General features: G+C 52.8%; 1 protein-coding gene across 2 annotated transcripts in view; it reads right to left on the reverse strand.

The window, feature by feature from the left end:
* The window catches only part of PMP22 (peripheral myelin protein 22), a 28,759-nt gene extending 11,041 nt beyond the window's left edge, over window positions 1-17,718 (reverse strand). The window contains exons 1-4 of one of the 2 annotated variants that reach the window (XM_049701759.1): window positions 17,529-17,718; window positions 14,956-15,114; window positions 13,306-13,417; window positions 11,960-12,059 (exon numbers count right to left, since the gene is read on the reverse strand). In XM_049701759.1, the coding sequence (XP_049557716.1) occupies window positions 11,960-12,059; window positions 13,306-13,383 (178 nt within the window). In that variant the 5' untranslated portion in view covers window positions 13,384-13,417; window positions 14,956-15,114; window positions 17,529-17,718. The remainder of the gene's footprint in view (window positions 1-11,959; window positions 12,060-13,305; window positions 13,418-14,955; window positions 15,115-17,528) is intronic. The other variant, XM_004266822.4, reaches the window with a different exon arrangement.
* Between the last annotated feature and the right edge of the window lie 1,045 nt (window positions 17,719-18,763).

The following is an 18,763-nucleotide window of genomic DNA, read 5'->3' on the forward strand; positions in this document are numbered from 1 at the left end:
AACCACTATGCCCAGCGTAGCACTTCTTCTGGAGGAGTGATCTGCAACAAAGCCAGTGCTGCCATAATGTCATTTTTTTGTAATAAAGCAATTATCCAGCACTTTGGTAGGTGAAGCTGGAAACAAAGAAATCTGAGCCCCAAATCTAGAACTAAAACAGTGATTCTATTTTGCTGCAGAGTGGCCTTCAAGGCACACCCTCAGAAGGGGCACAGCTGGGGCAGGTGACATCCTAGATTTCCCTCTCTGATTCTGAGATCTTTTCCTAAAGTCTTTACCTATCATTAACAACAGGAAACTTCCGCCAGACCTCATATTTAGAGAAAACTCAAAATCATACATGTTAAGCCTACATCAATAGGAGAAGTCCCTTAGATTTAATAACGTAATGAAATTCTTCTCGAAACTCTTTCACCAGGAACTTGAATTTTAGTGCCAAGCTCATTACAATTGAGTTAGCTTTCCGTAAGCTGTTTCTCACATCAGATCCCAATCAGGAAGTCAAGGAAGTTTTTATTCAATGGGTCTTGGCTGTACACCTTCTGTTTTGAGCCAAGCTCTCTGGTTTGTTCTGGGGATACAGAGTTGAAGAAGCAAGTTTTCAACCTTAAGCACAATAAGTAACACACACACACGCTGAGAACAAGTCCAGCTCTATCGATCACAGCATGTGTGAATGGGTTCAGGTCACTCATTATAAGATGTGGAACTCCATCTTGAATTACGTCATTTGTAGCTGATACAAGAGATATACCTAAAACCAACAACAGTTGAAAATCAAAAGATTTTGAAAAGAGACACCAGGCAAATATTAACAAAAACGTACAGTAATAATAGCATCAGGCGGACGGGATTCAAATTGAAAAAGAGGAAAATGGCCAGTGAGGAAAGATCCAGTTTATCATGAAGAAATAAAAGTCATAAATTTCTATGCATATAATAGCATGGCCTGGAAAAAAAATAAAGCAAAAAATAACTGAAATGTGAGAAGAAATCGATAATAACAAGCCTAGTGGAAGATTTAAGCACAGCTCTCTCAGAATAGATAAAGCAAGTAGATCAAAATACGGTAAGATATAGATTATTTGTATTACAGCGTTAACCAATTCAGTTTAATAGCTATGTAGGCCATGTATGTCCCTTTAACAAAGACTACGAATTATTTGCAAACACACATGGGACAGTCTTGCAAACCACGCATCAGGCAACAACCAAAAAATCTCAATAAATCTCAAAAAAAAGCAGACATGATGTAAACACAACTTAAGGCAAACAGAAAGTAGAAATTCAAAACAAACCAGCCAACATAAATTGGGACATTTTAAAATAGTATCCCAGATAATCCCTTGGATAAAGAAATCAAGATGAGATGTAAAGATTTCTTCAGCAAGGAATGATATTGACAGTACGTGTGTTAAACCCACAGGCTGTGGTCCCAGCCGTGCTCAGGCCACGCCCTCCAACAGAACAGGCCTGGGTACCCCCGGCTTAACCGGCTACTTGCATATTTTTGCCCCCGAATCCCTCTCCTGTAACAAGTGGGATTAACTATCTCAGAGGATTGTTGTAACGATCAAATAAAAGTGTTGATATAAAAGCTCTGTACAATACAAATAACCCCGTGAAAAGGCTGAGCTGAGGGGCAGGGTAAATGAGCACCTACAGACTGTTCCAGGATGGTACCTGGGGCATCTCCACCTGGGCCGCACCAAGGACATGTATAACGGGGACAACCGTGTCCACATAAGCCATGTTATTATAAGGTGCCAACAGGAACACCAAAAAGTATTTTAATACAACTCTGCTATCATTTCATACGGGATCTTCAGCGCAGAGGTTGGCAAATTATCTGTGACGAGTCAGGTTGTAAATAGTTTAGGCTTCGCAGGCCATACGGTCTCCGTGGCAACTACTCAAGTTCGCCACCTTAGCAGAAAATCAGCCTTAGTCGATATGTAAATGAGTGGGTGTGGCCTGTTCACCTGATAAAATCTTATTTACAGAATCAGGCCGTGGACCCGACTGGACCTGCAGGCTATCGTTTGCCAGCCTCTGCTACAGACAAGCACATCCGACATACAGAAAACAATTGTTAGAGTGGAGAGACCTGGACGGAAGGGAAAGCCCCGTCCACTGCAGTCCTGTTTCATACACATCAACCTTCACGTGAGACCACCGTGCCAAGTGGCGAGTCTGAACTTCTACCCAAGCCCCAAGGCAGTGATACTCTTTTCTCCCAAACCACAAGTTCAGGGTCGTTAGCAGAGCCCATGATCAGCGCCCGAGAACTATTCGTGGAATCCCCGGGGGCAGCGTTGTAACCTCGAACGTTGGTGCCAAGCACAGGAATTAAAAGCCTTTCGCAGACCTGCTGTTCTCATGCGCATGCCAGGTAATAGGGCTGCTGACAGCTCTCTGACGTGGGCCAGGCCGTGGCTGCCAGCACACCCACTCCCCCCGCAGAAGGGAAAGCTGGAGATGCCCAATGACCAAAGGTCAGATTCCTGCCCCAGCGGCAGCTAAGCAATGAAGGAAATACATCTGCCCCCTCAGCTGTATTCTTAGCCCAGGGCCTAGATCTGGTGAGCTAAGAGCTCGGAAGGGATGCAGCCCTCTTCAGTGCACCAGCCCCGCTGCGTTCCTGTGCCTCTTTCACTCCCAGCCTGGAGCCACGCCCCTGGCAGCCCCTCCCCACCTTGCATTCCACTCAGGCAGTTCATAAAAGCTCTCTGACTCCATAGAGAGAACAGGTTTTCCGGAAGTGAACGGAAGGACGGTGGCCGTTGAGTCAGAGGATAAACTGGGGGTAGCCAAGCCAGGAGGAAAGAGGCCGTGGGGGTGAGTCACCACTGCAGGAGTAAGTGCCGCCCATTTGCATAATGCTGTGCTGCTTCCCAAAGCGCGCGACCCGCCAGGCCTCGATCCCCGCCGATCCCCACCCCCAAACCTCGCTACCCTACCCACCGCCATCCCACAAACCACCGCTCTCCTTCCTCCTCGAGATGAATGTCATCCCAGAGACGGCTGACTTGCCCAGCGGCCTGCCTCCTATCCAGGTGGCCTTGGCTGTTAAGCTTCGCTCACCGGTGGGAGCCTATACGGGGCCCCGCGTGGTCCTCGCCCAGGGCTCCAGCTTCTTCCCATCCAGTCCAGCTGGGAGCTTTGAAATCGGGCCCAGGGCTCAGGCTGACTTTGCCCGTGACCCACGCAGGATGCTTGCCAGAGGGGAAAGCTACACAGGGGCTTTCAGCTCCCTCTGGCCAGGAGCTCACGCGGAAGAGGAAGGCCACGGGGGAGGCTCTTTCAACTCACAATCACGAGGGCATTTCAACTGCAGCAGAACCTCTGACTGATGACTAGTGAATAGAAGTTCAAGGCGCTCTGGCTGCACCTGACACCGTCACTCAGTTAACTGCCCTCCTAACCAAGAGGCTTCCTGATGGGCACAGGAGCTAGTTTTCCAGAGTCTAATTTATATGTGTGGTTTGATACCACAAGTCTTATTCTCACTAGTCTTTAGACTTGAACGGGGAATATAATACAGCCATTGAGGTTCTGAGGTTACTGAAAATATACAGCTGTTTCAGGCTTCCTCTATTCCCTGGTTGGAAAACTCTAGTAACAGGAGGGCCAGGTTAGGCTGTGTTTCCCAAAGACTTGTTGCTGATTAAACAGACAAACAGAGGGAGTGGCTTCCATGGTCAAGTATATTAACCTCCCTCCTCGGACACTGCAATGTACAACGACATACTCAAAGCTCTGAGAAGTCTTACCATTAAAAAAATAGCCTGGGTAACTTTTAAATGGTGTTTTCCAAATTGACTTATTGGAGAACCATTTTTGTTGGTGTTGTTAAGAACAGGCCACCTGGACATGCGGGTTTTGGCCACAGACAATGACAGTGGAAAGGAGAAAGGCATTTTAACTGCCCGATCACAAGCTGTGCTGATGGAAATGTACAGGGAAGGAGGGTATGCCTGGGGGAGGGGGCTCACAATCTTTGGCTTTAAAAGGCATTCTCCATATAAAAATAATCAGAGGTTCCCCTCTCCTTTTTAATCCTAAAATATAAAAAGGAAGCCAAGCATCATGGAAATTAAGAGCCCCCAGCCCACCAGTCATAGGAAAGCACCCACTCTTCTCTCCTCCCCATGCCTACTGAAGTTCTACCCAATTTCCCAGGCCCGGCTCAAAGGTTCCCCTCCCCGCACCCGCTGTCACAATTATATCCTGAACAGGAAGAGGCTCCAGGACACATGGGATGCGACGGGTGCCTACTCAAGGTCCCACCTCCACGCTCACCCTATTAGGCCACCAGGGCACCTGCCCCAGGTAACCAGCTCGTAAGAGGCAGACCCAGTGCAGAAAAGCAGGGACTCCAGGTACCCACCCACTGGGGTGCTGAGGAGTTGAAAAGCATGTTTGAAAGCTAACAAATTAAAGGATCCTGCTGCCCTTCTTTAGGTTTGGCATCCACAGAACATAGGGAGGAAGGAGGAAGAATGGGACAGCAAAGGGAGAGAGTTCCCCCTTCTCTGCTCGTCCACCTGCCAAGCCAAACCACAAGCCATCTGCAGAGAAGCAGCAAGAGGCCCATGCTTGCCATCCAGAGGCAGCATGTTAGCCAGCTGACAGCCAAGGACTGTCACCAGCACCAGAAAAGCCACTGCAAGAAGAAGGCATCACAGAGAAAGGAAGACCCTGGGGAGATAAAGCCGCAGCCTCCAAATATTTGAAGTCAGTCTGGGGACACGATGGGCGTTTAAACTCCTTGAGGACAAGCTTGCAACCTGTAAAACCCAGGTCCAGCCCCCCAGGCATGAATTAAGACATCCAGAAACGACTGGAAATTCAGAGGACAGTCGTGGCCTCAGCTATGTAATTTGTTAATGACAGCATCCCAGGGCATTTCCCCCGCATCACCGGCCCCTCCTCCCCAACCTCTCTGCCAACTCCCTCCTGTACCCATCAGCTGCTGGAGTGTCACAGGACTCACTCTGGACACCTCTGCTCCTCTGCCTCTCCTCTCATCAACTCCCCAGCACCAGGACATCAAATACCCTCCGTAGACACGGATGACTCCAAATCTGAATTTCCAGCCCAGACCTCTGCCCTGAGCCACAGATTCCCAAATCCAAGTGCTTTGCTGACGTTCTACATTCTCAGTGTTAACGGCCAGGATGAACTTTCAAAACACAAGTCAGGTCACGCCACTCTTCTGCTCCAAACCCTTCAGTGTGGCTGGGCTGTCCTTCTCAGCATCATGGCCCGAGCCGTCAGCCCGTCCTCTCCTGCCTGTAGCACACTCAGACACGCCAGCCTGGCACTGGTGGACACACCAAACTCTTCCTGCCTCAGGGTCCTGGCCCTTCCATCACCTTCTGGAATTCTCTTCCTGCAGTTCTTCACACAGCTGGTCTCTCCCATCTTATAAGCCTCCATCCACGGGACTCTGGCAGGAAGAGGCCTGCCATGACCAGCTGCTTCCTCCCCAGTGGTGACTTGCTATTCCATCGCTCTCTCTGTCTCCTACAGAGCGCTGCCCGCTGCCCACAATGACTCATTCATTGTCTATCCTCCGTCTCCCCTGCGTAACTGTGAGCTCCATCCGCCGGGGCAGGGACTGGTCTTTCTTGTTGAGCTCTGTCTGCCCAGCACCTAGGATGCGCTCCATATATTTGAAGAATGGATGAATGGACCACGCTGGCAGCTCTGAAAATGAAAGACGTTCTCTTGAAAGGTAGTGAGTTCCCCATCACTGGTAGGATGTGCACATGGTGGGCACATTGCAGACAGTCCGAAGCTAGTGGGATGGGAAGGGGGATGAATCTGATGACCTCCCAGGTCCCCGCCAAGGTCAGAGTCTACGTGTGTGCTGATGACCACATACTCAGAAGCCTTCGTGCCAGACTTCCTCTTCTCAGGCACCAAAGACCAAATCCACACCCTCAGGCCACCCCACGGCCAATCCCTGCTCCTGAACTACAAGGGATGCTTTCTTGACTCTGGTAGAATGCTGGGAATGCAATTTAAATTTTTTTTTTTTTTTTTTGGAGCACGCGGGCCTCTCACTGTCGTGGCCTCTCCCGTTGTGGAGCACAGGCTCCGGACGCGCAGGCTCAGCGGCCACGGCTCGCGGGCCCAGCCGCTCCGCGGCATGTGGGATCTTCCCGGACCGGGGCACGAACCCGCGTCCCCTGCATTGGCAGGCGGACTCCCAACCACTGCACCACCAGGGAAGCCCAATTTAAGTTTTTTAAAAAGCAAAGCCTGAGCTTCCAGGGCCATATGGTACAGACCCAGGTCTGAACAAGCGTTCTGAATTAACTCATGGATGCTGGCATCTGACGAGAGACTCCAAGGGTCGAAACATCATCATTATGACACCACGTCCCACTCCCTGCACCTCGCTCGCCTGCCAGGACCTCCTCATCCCACGAGGGCCTGTTAAATCAAGAGTCATTACTGGGTCAGAGCTTGCGGGTTGGCCCAGGGAGCCACAGAGATTTTAAATTGCAAAACATGAACCCATAAGTGCAGAGGGCCTCCTGTGTTTTCTAAATTCTGACCAAAAGCTGAGCCTCAGATGAAGAAATGGTATGATGTCCTTGCAGAAATGACAATGCCACCAAGTGGATAAACGAGATAAATCTGAGATCACAGAAGACACAGACACAGGAGACCACCGAGGGCTCAAGTCGGGGGCTCCTGAGATTGGCAAGACTTATTTTTTTCTAATTTTCAATCCGAAGCATTGGTCTAATGCTGCCCACAACCTAACGGCCACGAGGTCGCTGCTGCTGGAAATAGATAGGTGCATTTCTACTTTGTAAGATTTCTGATGTTTTCTGCCTTATAAACGCACAAGACTTTTACTCCATCTTGGAATAAAACAGCTGAGAAACGCATATAAGACAGAGCAGGTCTAAATGAAATCATAAAAATTAGAAACCATCCATCTGCACCAAACTCCTTTCTGGGGTCTAGAAGGCTCTACAGGCTGGCCGCTGCTCCATCTCCTGTGCTCTCTGTCCCTCAACTCTGCCAGGCTCCTTCCCACCCCAGAGATCTTGTCCTTGGGAGGTCCCGCTGTCTAGAACCTGCCCCAGACGTCCCTGTGGCTGACTCCTTCCTGGTCATCCTCAGGCCGTCATTTCTCCAAGAGGACAGCCTTCCTCACCCAAGTCCCTCATTACACATCACCCTGCTTTATTCTCTTTGTCTTTCCTATCACTGCCCCCTGACTATCCACGTTTCTTGACTGTTCCGCCCGGTAAGACGGAAACTCTTGTCCACTCTTGCAGCCTTGGTGTCTGCGGTGGAATCTCCTACGGGGCAGGTGTTCAGTGAATAGTCCTGCATGAAAGAACAGAGGGAGGGGGGAAAGGAGGGCCGGGGGAGTCCTGAGGTGGGAAGTTCAGGATCAAAGAAGTGAGAGAAGGCTGAAATTCCAAGATGAAGGGGAGGAGAGATGGGACGTGAGGCTTAATGGGAAACAGGAACAGATCATTCAGGTATGGACCTTAGCAAAGACGCTCATCTGAAGATGCGGACCAGTAACGGACCTCTGAGAGGTTTTAAACTGAGAGTAATACGATGAGGTTTGTATTTTTAAACATCATCCTTGATTCAATATGCAAAACGAGTTACAAGGAAGGAAGAAAGGTCAGGAGTTAGGAGGCTGCAGCAGCGGCCCTGACAGTAACTGCAGGCATGGTGACGGGCGTGGAGTGGGACCTAGGATGCTTCTGAGAGGGGAGAGAAGGAAACACATCCAGGCAGACTCTGGGCATGAAGCTCACTGGATGGTGAAGCGGCATCCACTAAAACACTAGAGACCATCAAAGAGGGAGATCGGGTGGAGGGGGGCAAAGTCTGGCCGGTTTGGAGATGCCTCTGGACATCCCAGCCAAACTGTCAGGTAGGTTAGCTGTATATGCTCATCTGGAGGTCAGAAGAGAGGTCTGGACAGGAAGGAAACAAGGATTCAAGAGACATCATGAAACAGTAAGACTTGTTAACAACTTGGGAGGTGGAAAGAAAGAGAGGCAAGTCGAAGGAATCTCCAGTTTCCAGTACGGGTCACTGTCTTGCTGATGGCGTCCAGGACACAGCAGAGATGGGCCATTTGGAGAATCCTAAAGTAATCGGGCTCTGCTCTGAAACTGCATAGGACACAGCAGAGATGGGCTATTTGGAGAATCCTAAAGTAACTGGGCTCTGCTCTGAAACTGCATAGGACACAGCAGAGCTCTCGTGAAAGAGATTGGTATGGAGCGGGGTAGTCAAAGCCCTGAAGGGAAGAGTCTCAAGCCAGGCTTACTGGGAGGTGCTCGCTATTAAATTTCTATGAATCGAGAAGCCATGCTTCCCATGAAGCCAAATGACTCCATTCTCAGCCTCCCTTGTCACTAGGTGTGGTTCTGTGATGAACTTCCAGGAAAAGATAAAAGCAGAAGTGTGTGGTCTATCCGGGGACGTTTCATTAAACGGGAGGGGGACACATTCTTCTCCTCCTCCTTTCTATACCCTTGCTTGAAGGGTAGAGAAATGGCTGGTGCTCTAGCAGCCTTTTGGTCCATGAGGTCCAAATCTGAGAGATGGCAAAGTAATAAGCTAGAAAGTGCCTGGGGCTCTGACAATTTCCTGGAACAGCCATACCTATCTCAGGCTGCCTACTTCCACACTTCTTTTGAAAGAGAGAGAAATAAACTATCTTATTTAGGCCACTACCATCTAAAGATGTACTGTTTTATGCAGTCAATCTTAATCCCATTCGGAACGCTAGCCAACCGGTCTAATGTGTCCTTCCATTGCCTTCCCCTTGCTTTAGGTCATCATTGCCTCAGTAGGGAATCGCCTCCTCCTTGCCTGCATTTATTTAAATCCTGCCCATCCTTTGGAGGATGGATCAAATCCCCCCTCCCACATGAGACCTGCCTTCCACTTCCTCCCCTGAACTCTGGCGCTGCCCGCCTGTCCCCACTCCTTGGGTATCTGGCCTATGCTGCCTGCACAGTGATTCATCCCCCTGCACAGAGCTCAGGACTGTCAAGGCCAACGTGCACATTCTCCAAGTCCTTATATCCCTCAGGCCGAAAGGCATTCAAAACAAAGTCATGATAAATATTCCCCCACTAAGCCTCCTTCACCTCTACCTGCAGACAGGATCAGGATGGGGCCAGAGGGTGTGTAAATACATTTAGAAAATGGAAAAGCAGACAGAATTGAGGGCATTTAGTGAGGAATCTAAAACTACTCTAATATCAAGAAAGAGTCTGAGGGAAAAAAATCTAATCTGTTTCCTTCCAACCGTATAACATAGACGTTTGACTGTTGTGCAGTTAATGTGGCACAACCACCATCCGTATAAGAAAAACAAGGGAATGACGCCCTGCAGAGGTGCACGGCCCCAGCCCCGCACGTGCAAAAACAAGCCCCTTCAGCAGAAATAGCAAGTCTCGTAAACCAACGCGTTTTCACATAACATGCTTGCAACATATTCTTCACAAATTGGTATCTGTAACGAATTACTTTCAGTTACTAAAATAAAAAGTATGTTTGAAACATTCTAAGAGCAAATACGGACCAAGGTGACTGGTTTACAACTAGCAGAGTTCATCTGTAAAGGCAGTCTAATTGTTTTTAATTCTGTATTTTTTTCACCTCTTGTTTGGCCCAGAAATGGTTAAACCCAATCGAAAAGGCAAAGGAGTCCCAGAGGCTTCACCCCCATCAGAGCTGAGGTTGTAACACAAACTGACCCATCAGAAGATGAGAACAGAGATAGCGACCACTGGGGAAGCTTAAATGGGAAGTTCTGACTTAGCATCAGCCCAAGTGCAAACAAACCCGGCTTGTCCAGAGTTCCTCAGAACGCCCTTACTGGGAGAGCCGAGAAGGCGGATGCGGAGGAGAAGCACGATCTGGGACCCCCCCCCCCCCCCCCCCCCGCCCAGGGAAGCAACCACGCGGATTTGTATAAAGACCCGCGATGCACACCCCAAAGTCACTGTCAACGAACCCAGGAAGGTGAGCTTGTACACAAAGAGCCAGCTGAGCGATAGGAATAACGCTGGTGCCTCTTTGAGAGCTGCTGCGAGGGCGGAACAGCAGCCACTCCCGACCGCAGAAGATGCAGGAGGCAGGTCCGCAGCAGGCAAACATCACGGTCCAGCAGGTCGGACAATTTAGATCACTGCGCCTCTGCCGACTCATCCCTCTTGAAACCCAGCCGGGTTGGAGTATGCCTGCCAAAACTGCTCCTTCCGGGACTGAGTCGAGAAACCCCTGCCAACCCCACGTGGCCAAATGCCAGTTGGGCAATGTCCAGGTGGACACCTCGGGGGGGTCTCAGGGAAAGCCGGCCCTTGTGGGCGGAGTCACCACTCGTGGCCACCAGGTGTCAGTAGCGAGCAGGGAGCCTCCCATCCTGAGCTTCAAGGAACTCCAGCCAAACCCTGCCCCGGAGACCGGATGCTGTGGCTTTGGGGCCAAGCAGTGCTGTGGCCACATGCGCAGACGCTCCGAGTGTTTCAGTTATTTGATTGCCAACTCACAATGCAACCTCTAGGGTGGTTTGAATTCAATATCCTTCACAGACTCCGAGAAAAGTTTAAGGACTGCTCCCTTCTACAAAGACTGGTGTCTTTTCTTTTCTTCCCCCAGGAAAGTGGAAACATAAAGCAGGGTCTTCTAGTCCTTGCCTATCCTCCCCATATAAACTACAGTAGTTCGAGCAGTTTCTCTTTATACTGAGGTTGGAGATATTTCGTTGGTGATACTTCAGGGACAGCTTGAGTACTGCTGGGTGCAGAGCCCTGAGGGGAAAAGTCCCGCAAAGAAATTGGACCGTGCACATACAGAACGAAGGGCCACTGCCCTTCCTGCTTTGTTGAGCTGCGTCTGAACTGGTTTCTCTCACTGAGCGTAACATCTTCAACAGAAATACTTGATCTCGGGGCAGCTGCAGCCTCATCAAAACGTGTACTTTGCTGGTCTTTAAACCCAAGATGTCAGGAAAGTTCTGTCACATCTATAGGTACTTCCCTCTCCAGGCTAAGGACATGTCCTTTGGAACACGAGACCATGCAGAGCCTGGCCCACCGTGTCCTCAATGCCGGGCACTGTGGCCCCTGCCAGGGTCCACGCTGCCACCAGACACCTCCCAGTCACCAAAAAGAATGCATCCTGTTTCTCTCTGCCTCTCCACATCCAAAGACACCAGGTCCCCACTGAGCCCTCCTTCCCTCTGGGCACTGGAAGTAGCTGGTGAGTGCTTCCATGGCCAATTAACCCCTTAACCTGAACCCAGGAAAGCCTGGTTTCCAATATCTCACAGAAAAGATGCTAAGGACAGAGCAGAAATACTCCCGGGCTAAGCTTGGGGTTGTGCAAATAGCGTCAATGCCCCATCTTGCAACGAGGAATCGCTCAACAGCTATGATGCTAAATGGTACCCCTGAGGCCCAAGATGCAGAGAGGAAATCCTATAACTGGAGACCAAAAGCTGGCCCGTCTATCCTCAGGACAGCCCCCCCATCACTGCACCAGGAAGACACAGGACATTCCTGGATATCCTGCCACCAAACCAAAGACGCTAACTGGACTGAAACTCCCAGTGGGGTCTGCCTAAGGTTTTGCATCATCACTGCTTATGTGTGTCCACATTTCTTGGTTCACAAGAAGCCTTACACAAGTGATGGGAAGCAGGGGGTGGGGTGCTCTAGGGCTTCTCTGTAGGTAGGGAGAACGCACAAAGACTCCCCAGGATCTCAGTGTAGCCAGTGAAGCGACCGCCCCTCCCCTTTTGTCTTGGGACGTCTTGGCCATGTCCCACCCCACCCTGGCAACAACTCTCTAGCTTATGTCTTCCAAGAACAAGTGCTTCCAGGTCTGGACAGAGAAACATGCCGCGGACAGATCAGGACGAACCTGTGGAGCAAAAAACCATTCTCACCGTTTGCTGACGATGTGAAACAGTGTTGGACGTTGCCCAGTGAAGAGGTGCTACAGTTTTGCCAGAGGTCGGTCGCGTGTCCATTGCCCACCATCCATTGCTGGAGAGAACCAGACGTGGTAAATCAGGGGAGTCCGTGAGGAGTGACGGAAAGGGGGAGGGAGAAGACCAAGGGTAGGCAAAGAGCAACCTCCTCAACCTGTCTACGGGGCCTGCCCCTGCCCTGCCCCGGGGCTGCCTAGCCAGAGTCCAGGGTCGTGCTTGAGAAAGGGGAGATGTGGTGGTCTGGCCCAGACAGCCAGAGGGGAGGGCCGGGGCTTTGCTAGTGAAAAGCACTCTGTAAGTGTAAAAGTACTACACACACACACACATAAGTTGCTCTGCGCCGAGGTGTGTGCTGTAGTAGAAGGAGCCGTGGACTCAACCCAGGACACCTGCATCCAAGCTCCCCCCACCCCCCATCTCCCGGGTATCATTCCCAAAGCCGCAGCCACTCTGAGCCCATTTCCTTACTTACAATTCCTATCAACCTGACAAGATCGCCATAAGGCACACTTAAGATGTTGGCAGGATGCTGGTAAACGATGGACCAACTCACCAATCCCCAACATAATTATTTCTCAACCTTTGAACCAGGCCAGAACATCACGCCTGGGACTTGCTGTATATACAGAAGTTAAGGCCACGGTCGCATAACTGCCCGAGTCTGGGCTTAGCTTCAAGAAAATAAGTTTAAAAGCTAATGAGCTTGACGTCTGATGGTTTTGCAACACAAGTTATCCCAGTGACCTGTTTGTACTGGAGGAGGCTTTTCTAAGAAGGTACCACGTCCACAGCGCAAAGCAGACCTGGGGCTGTGAACTCTTAGGGAAAAGCCAGTTTGAACTTTCCAATTTCAAGTCCTAAAGGCTGTTTTATGAACTAAACCGCCCATCTGACGGATGCCATTTGGAGAAAAAACAAACCTTCCTAAATACTCCACTTCCTTCCTCAACGACCCTGCATTAAGGAAAATGCTACACAAGCTTATCAAATGAAGGGCCGGGGTTGGGGGGGGGAACCCCTGGATCTGTACCTAAATTCTCTGGCTTAAAGAGAGGCCTGCGTGGCTTCACCTAGCCCCGCGCTCGCTTCCTTCCTCCCGCTGAATCTGCTCTGGTTTTCGCAAAACTACTTTTGAAAAGGCGCGGATTGCCAGAAACTGCAAAGGGCCCTGGGATGTCTGAGACGCTTTGTCTGCAAACTGGAGGGGACACAGTTGGAACCGCCATCCGGAGGCCGAGCTCGGGGTGAGCCCCGGGCGCCCCTCCCGCCCGCCGCCCGCCCGCTGCCCGCCGGAGACTCACGCTGACGATCGTGGAGACGAACAGCAGCACAAGCACCGCGACGTGGAGGACGATGATACCCAGCAGCAGGAGAAGCATTCTGGCGGCGAGTTCTGCTCAGCGGAGTCTCTGCCTGGCCGGAGAGAGGGCCGAACTGGACGTGAGGCCGAGCGAACCGGCCTGACCGAGCGAGCGAGGGAGGAAAGGAAGGAGGGAGGAAAGAAGGGAGGGAGGGACGCGGAGGGAGGGTCCTGCGCTCGGAAGGCCCGGGCCTGGCGCCGCGCCCGCCCGCCCACCCCGCCCGGCGACCGCCGAGAGAGGGCAGCAGCCGACCGCGGCATCCCCGCCCCACAGTCCGTCGAGCCCGCCTGCGACCGAACATCTTCTGCTTTTGGAACAAAACAAGTGGTACGCACGACGCACGTCGAAGTCACCCCGGGAAGCGAGGTTTTTCCAGAGTGCCAAGCAGAGGCCGCAGCGCGCCTCCACCCACCTGGGGGTTCCGGGGGCAGCCCAACGAGGAGAAGGGGGGCGGAGGGCGAGAGGTCGTGTTCCCCCGTGGGGTGGAGCTGGGGGTGAGCGGAAGGGGCCCAGATTTCTGCGAGAGGCCCGGGGACACCAGCGGCGAGCTGGGAGGGAGAGCGCGCGGCGGGAAGCCGGGTTCCCAGACCCCAGGGCGCTCCGCATTCCGCTAGGCTCCCAAGTTTCCACCCAGTTCCTCCCGCGCAGGGGAGCCGTCCCGGCCCCAGCACAGCTTGGCATCGACACCAGCGGCCCCGGAGAGAAGGCGCAGAGCTGGATAGAGCTGAGAGGAAAGAACGGCCGGAGAGAACTGCTGGGGCCGGCGCCTCCTGCCCACCGCGCGCGCTTCCCCCGGCAGCCCTGCGCGCCGGGCCGTTGCGCTCCCGGGACAGGGGCCCAGGAGCCTGGATGGAGGGGAGCCAGTGTCCGGTGGGAAGGAGAGGCGGAGGGAATGGGTTGGGTCCCAGGAGAAGCGCAGCCGGACGGAGCCGGCAGGACATCTTCTCTCCGCCACGGCGTGGTCCTAGCCCCACATTTTGCAGACCTTAGGGACTGAGATCCGCCGACCTGTGGGAGGATTTGCACGTCTCCGAAGATGAGCTGCGTTTGGGGGGCTACTTCAGGACAGAATCTTGGGCCAGAGACATCGTTTCAATAACTCGGTTTTTAAAATACCCAATCGCAAACCTCTCCGTTCCTCCCCGTAAGCAACACGTTCAGTGAAACTCTGGAATGTGCAAGAGGAAATAAGCACGATTTTCTGATGTCTCCCAGAAGGTTTAAATTAAATCCAGTGACTCCTAATGCCGAGGGCAGGGGGTGGGGGTGGGGGGCACGGGGGTCCTGTACCCCGGAGATGTCCACCGCAGGGACCGCTTTGCCAGTGAGTCCAGCGAGGCGAAAAGTGCTCCGCCCCTGCCCCATACCCGGACACCAGCACCCGCGTCCCCGGCGGTTTACAGACCACCAGGCACCCCGCAATGGGTCCCTACAAGCCCCGTAGGAAGGACGCGAGACAGGCGGTGGTCTACCCGCGATCGGGGACCGCGCCAGCCCGAGGCCCCCTGCTCCGCGCGTTCTGTCACCGTCTACGAAAGATGCCCACGTTCCTCTTCCATCTCCTCCACTTTCCCTGCCAAAAGCACTTACAGCCCAAAGGGATAGCTGTCCCCGATCCTCGGAGATCCTCAGAGTGGCCTCGGGCACAGACCGCGTGCGTCCGCTCGGCGGCTGGCGTCCGGAAAGACAGCTGCTCTGCGGGGCTGCGTGCGCCGAGCTAGGGGCCGGAGGGAGGATCCCGGCGTTCCCCTTTAACGGGAACAACGCCCTGTCTGCGTCGCTGCAGTAGGGTGTGTCCCCGGGTCAGCGTGTGCAGGGGGGCGGGACCCGGGGAGGGGAGAGGGCAGTGAGGAGGGAGGCAGGGCAGGAGCCAGTTCCTCGGCCTTCACTGCGCCCCAGGAGAAAGTCGATGACTCCAAAACAGCGGTGGCTTGTCCTCGAAACTAGGAGGCAGCGAGCTTTCTCACCTCCGCTTCCCTGGCTCCGCGGAGGTCACGGAGACCAAGAGTTGACCGATATACTGGCCCTTCTGCCCACGTGGGAAAGCCCGCCAGAGGTCGCCTCCGTGGGTGACCAGCGCGGGGCTCTGGGGCGCACGCAGTCGGACCGCGCCCGCGGGGAGAGCCAGCCTGGATGCCCCTGCCACGGATAGGGGGAGATGGCACTTAAGCGCTGGCAGACCTCCCTTCCCTCGGGTCCTGGCGTCCCTGGCCTGCCCTACAGTCCTAGCGGGGCGCACCCGCGCCAAGCCCGCCTGCGCGATCAGCGCCGGGTGCCTCGGATTCCCGGGACCGATCTAGCGGGTCTGCTCGGGTGAGGGTTGGGGGAGGAGGAAGAGGCCTGCCCACTGCAGGACAGCGCGCCCTGGGGTCGCTGGGGAAATCCAGACCACAACCCGGAACGCTCCAGGCGAGTTTGCCTGGCTTGGCGCCCGGCCTCGGCTCGCGTCCCCGGCCACAGGGTGGGGAGTTGGCCATTTGAGGTGGGGGAAGCGCAGCCAGGGAAATCAGCTGATTCACAGCCGCCTGAACGGGGTCCGCCCAGCGTCACGGGGAGAGAGGATAGCCCTTCCGGGCGCACGACAGGCGCGCCCCAACAAGACGCTCTGGGGGTCCAGCCTTGAGGCAGGAACCCGGAGCCGGAAGGTGGGTATTAAACGTCTGCCGGCTAATGCAGCAGGTCGTACACAAGACACCTACACCTGCCAGCGTTTGTGTCACAAAACATCATCGCTCTGAACGAGTCAAATACTCCCATGCTACTTATTTTACTATATGAAAGTAGCTGCTTATTGTAGCTAATTGTACATTCTTCAGGTAAAAATAATTTGAAAAAAATCTTCCAACAATGGGCTTTCAAAAATCCTTAGATTAAAAAGAAGACTCCTTGTAAAGTTTTCGCTCAGTGCGCATGACACACTCTGTGAGAGGTGGTGTGGTCCAATGGTTAGGCACGTTGCCACTGGGTTTAGACGAACCCGATTACCCTGCTTACTCAGGGTTGTGGATTTGGGCAGTTAGCTGAAGTTTGGGGTGCTTCGGTTTTCTCATCTGGAAACAGGACTGAGAATGGCCATTTTAAAGGGTTATGGTGTTGATTAAAAGAGTGTGTGAAGCAATTAGCATAGCGTCTGGAAAAGAATAAAGGATCAGTACCCAGTAAATTGTCACTATTATTATAATTATTAATTATTATTTCACATTTAATCCTCACAACAACCTTTTAAGGAAAGCCTGACCCCCTAAACTAAAATTGCTTATCAATCCCATAGATTGAAAGCACATATGTAGGTAGAAGGACTACCTTCTACCTACCAATGGGAGTGACCTCTCGCCTCCTGGGTCATGGTCTAGGCCGGGTTTGCCCTGGGAATTATTGCCCTTCTTCATATGCCATTCAGACATTTTTATTTATCTAACCAATGTTCACATGGTCACCAGGTACCCGGGACTATTCTAAGCACTTTATAAATATTAGCATATTTAACTCAGGAGTTTCTTTCCCTTCCTTTCTTTTGTTCCAACTAAACTTTTAAATGAAGTACATACATTTAGAAAAGTGCACACGTGGTCAGATATAGCTCATCTCTTCCTTTCTTTTGAATCCAATGTTTTTATCAATAACCAGGTCACACCGCACTGTGGGACACCTGAACCCACCCGTCCCTGGCGGTCACCTCACTGCCCCTCGCCTGCGTCCTGCCTACTCAGCCCCGAGGGGTGGAAGACAGGATACCACCCAGTGTGGCTGGTGTCACCAGCTCGGCCACACCCAGAGCCCAGCCAGGGCTCCGCTACAGGTGGAGCAGAGGTTAGGTTTCTCCCTAACCTGCCTACCAATCCAAGGCCACCTGCCAGCTGTGTGTGCAGAGCTATTTCCCATCAGGGAAGGCGCATCTGGTCCCCTTTCTCCCTTCCACTCTGGGTACACTGAGGTTTCTAGATGCTCCCAGAGGGTCCTTCTCCCCTCCCCAGCCAGAGTATACATCCAGCTCTTAACCAAGGATTTTAGAAATCCTCTGACTCTCCGGTGGATTCCAACACACACGTGCCACCTCCCCTGCAACGCTTTCCATTTGTGGTTGGCAGGACGCGGGGCTGGGCAGCTCTCTGCAAAGCATAAGCACACACCATCCAGAGGCAGAGTTTGCCAAGACAACTCACCAGGCCAAACGGTGTAACCCCTTCCTCCCCGCGGCTTTCTTTGCAGTCAAACGTGACGGATGCCCAGGCGAGGCCCCCCCGGAACAGGGCGGTGGAAAGACCGGCAGCTGGCAGATCTAGCCCCGCTGCTTCCAGCCAGGCTTCTCGAGATGTGCCCTGGTGGTGCTCCCTGTAACTGAAGCCAGACCGGGCGTCCACCCAGTTTATTCAGGGGCTGGTCCAATGCTGGGATATGTCATGGTGGCCTGAGAGCCTCTCAGCCTCTACTATTTAAAGAGACAGCGCCCAGCTTTGCGTATTTGAGAGTAAACACAATGATCCCAAGAGGCCCTGGGGGGTGTGGAGAGCCTGGACTCGGCCAGGAGAGGAGCTCTGGGTGTGCCCGTTCTCACCGCAAGTGGCAGCCTGTGTGAGAACAAAGAGGTCCCCCAGTCCTCGGTCCCATCCCCCTCCCCTCCCAGTGGAGTCTGCAAAGATGAAATACACTGTGTGTCTAACACGTGTGTGCAGGTAGGTTCCATCCTTTATCAACAACATAATTTTAAGGGGCTCAGACATTGCACAGGTCATCTCTTCACAGCATCTCTGCAGGGAACCAAATCACATCCACGGTCCCAGCCCCCAACAGCAGAAGGGCCCTGCTACCTGCCCTGTCTGTCTAGACCCCTCTGTGCTCTACCACATGGGCGGGTACTGGAACACAGCTCCAAGAAATGGGTTCTTTCAGCTCTGTCTTCCATGGGCCTTCAATCGAGTCGTGATTAAATGTTGACCTTCATGAGATAATTCAAATAAGCAAAGCTCTGTTGAGAACATTCTAACCTGTGGGGCAGGACAGGCTGGAAGGACAATTGAAGAGCTGCTGCGGAGAGGTAGACAAATGAAAGCAGGTGTTCCTCGGGCTCTCTGCAACTTGTCCCCCTTCGAGCTCGGAAAGCATCCTCCATCTCTAGCAAGTCCTCTTGGGTGGAAGCTTCAAGACAAGGGGACTTGGTTTCACTGAATGAGTTTCCTGGATTTCTGGCAGTTTCTCCCCACCTTATGTCGAGGGTCCCCCATCTGGAGCACCCATGCATGCGGGGACGTCCCTCTCTGCCACAGACGCTTTGCGTTCTGTTGGCCTCCGCAGTCAGGAGGTGGCCTGCTGGCCTTCCCCCGTCCTACCCCCAGCCAGCATCTTTCCAGGCCCAGTGAAACCATTTAGCCTTTTTTCATATCTCAGATCTCACCCTCAG

The sequence above is a fragment of the Orcinus orca genome, chromosome 19 (genome assembly GCF_937001465.1).
Source record: "Orcinus orca chromosome 19, mOrcOrc1.1, whole genome shotgun sequence".
NCBI classification, from domain to species: domain Eukaryota; kingdom Metazoa; phylum Chordata; class Mammalia; order Artiodactyla; family Delphinidae; genus Orcinus; species Orcinus orca.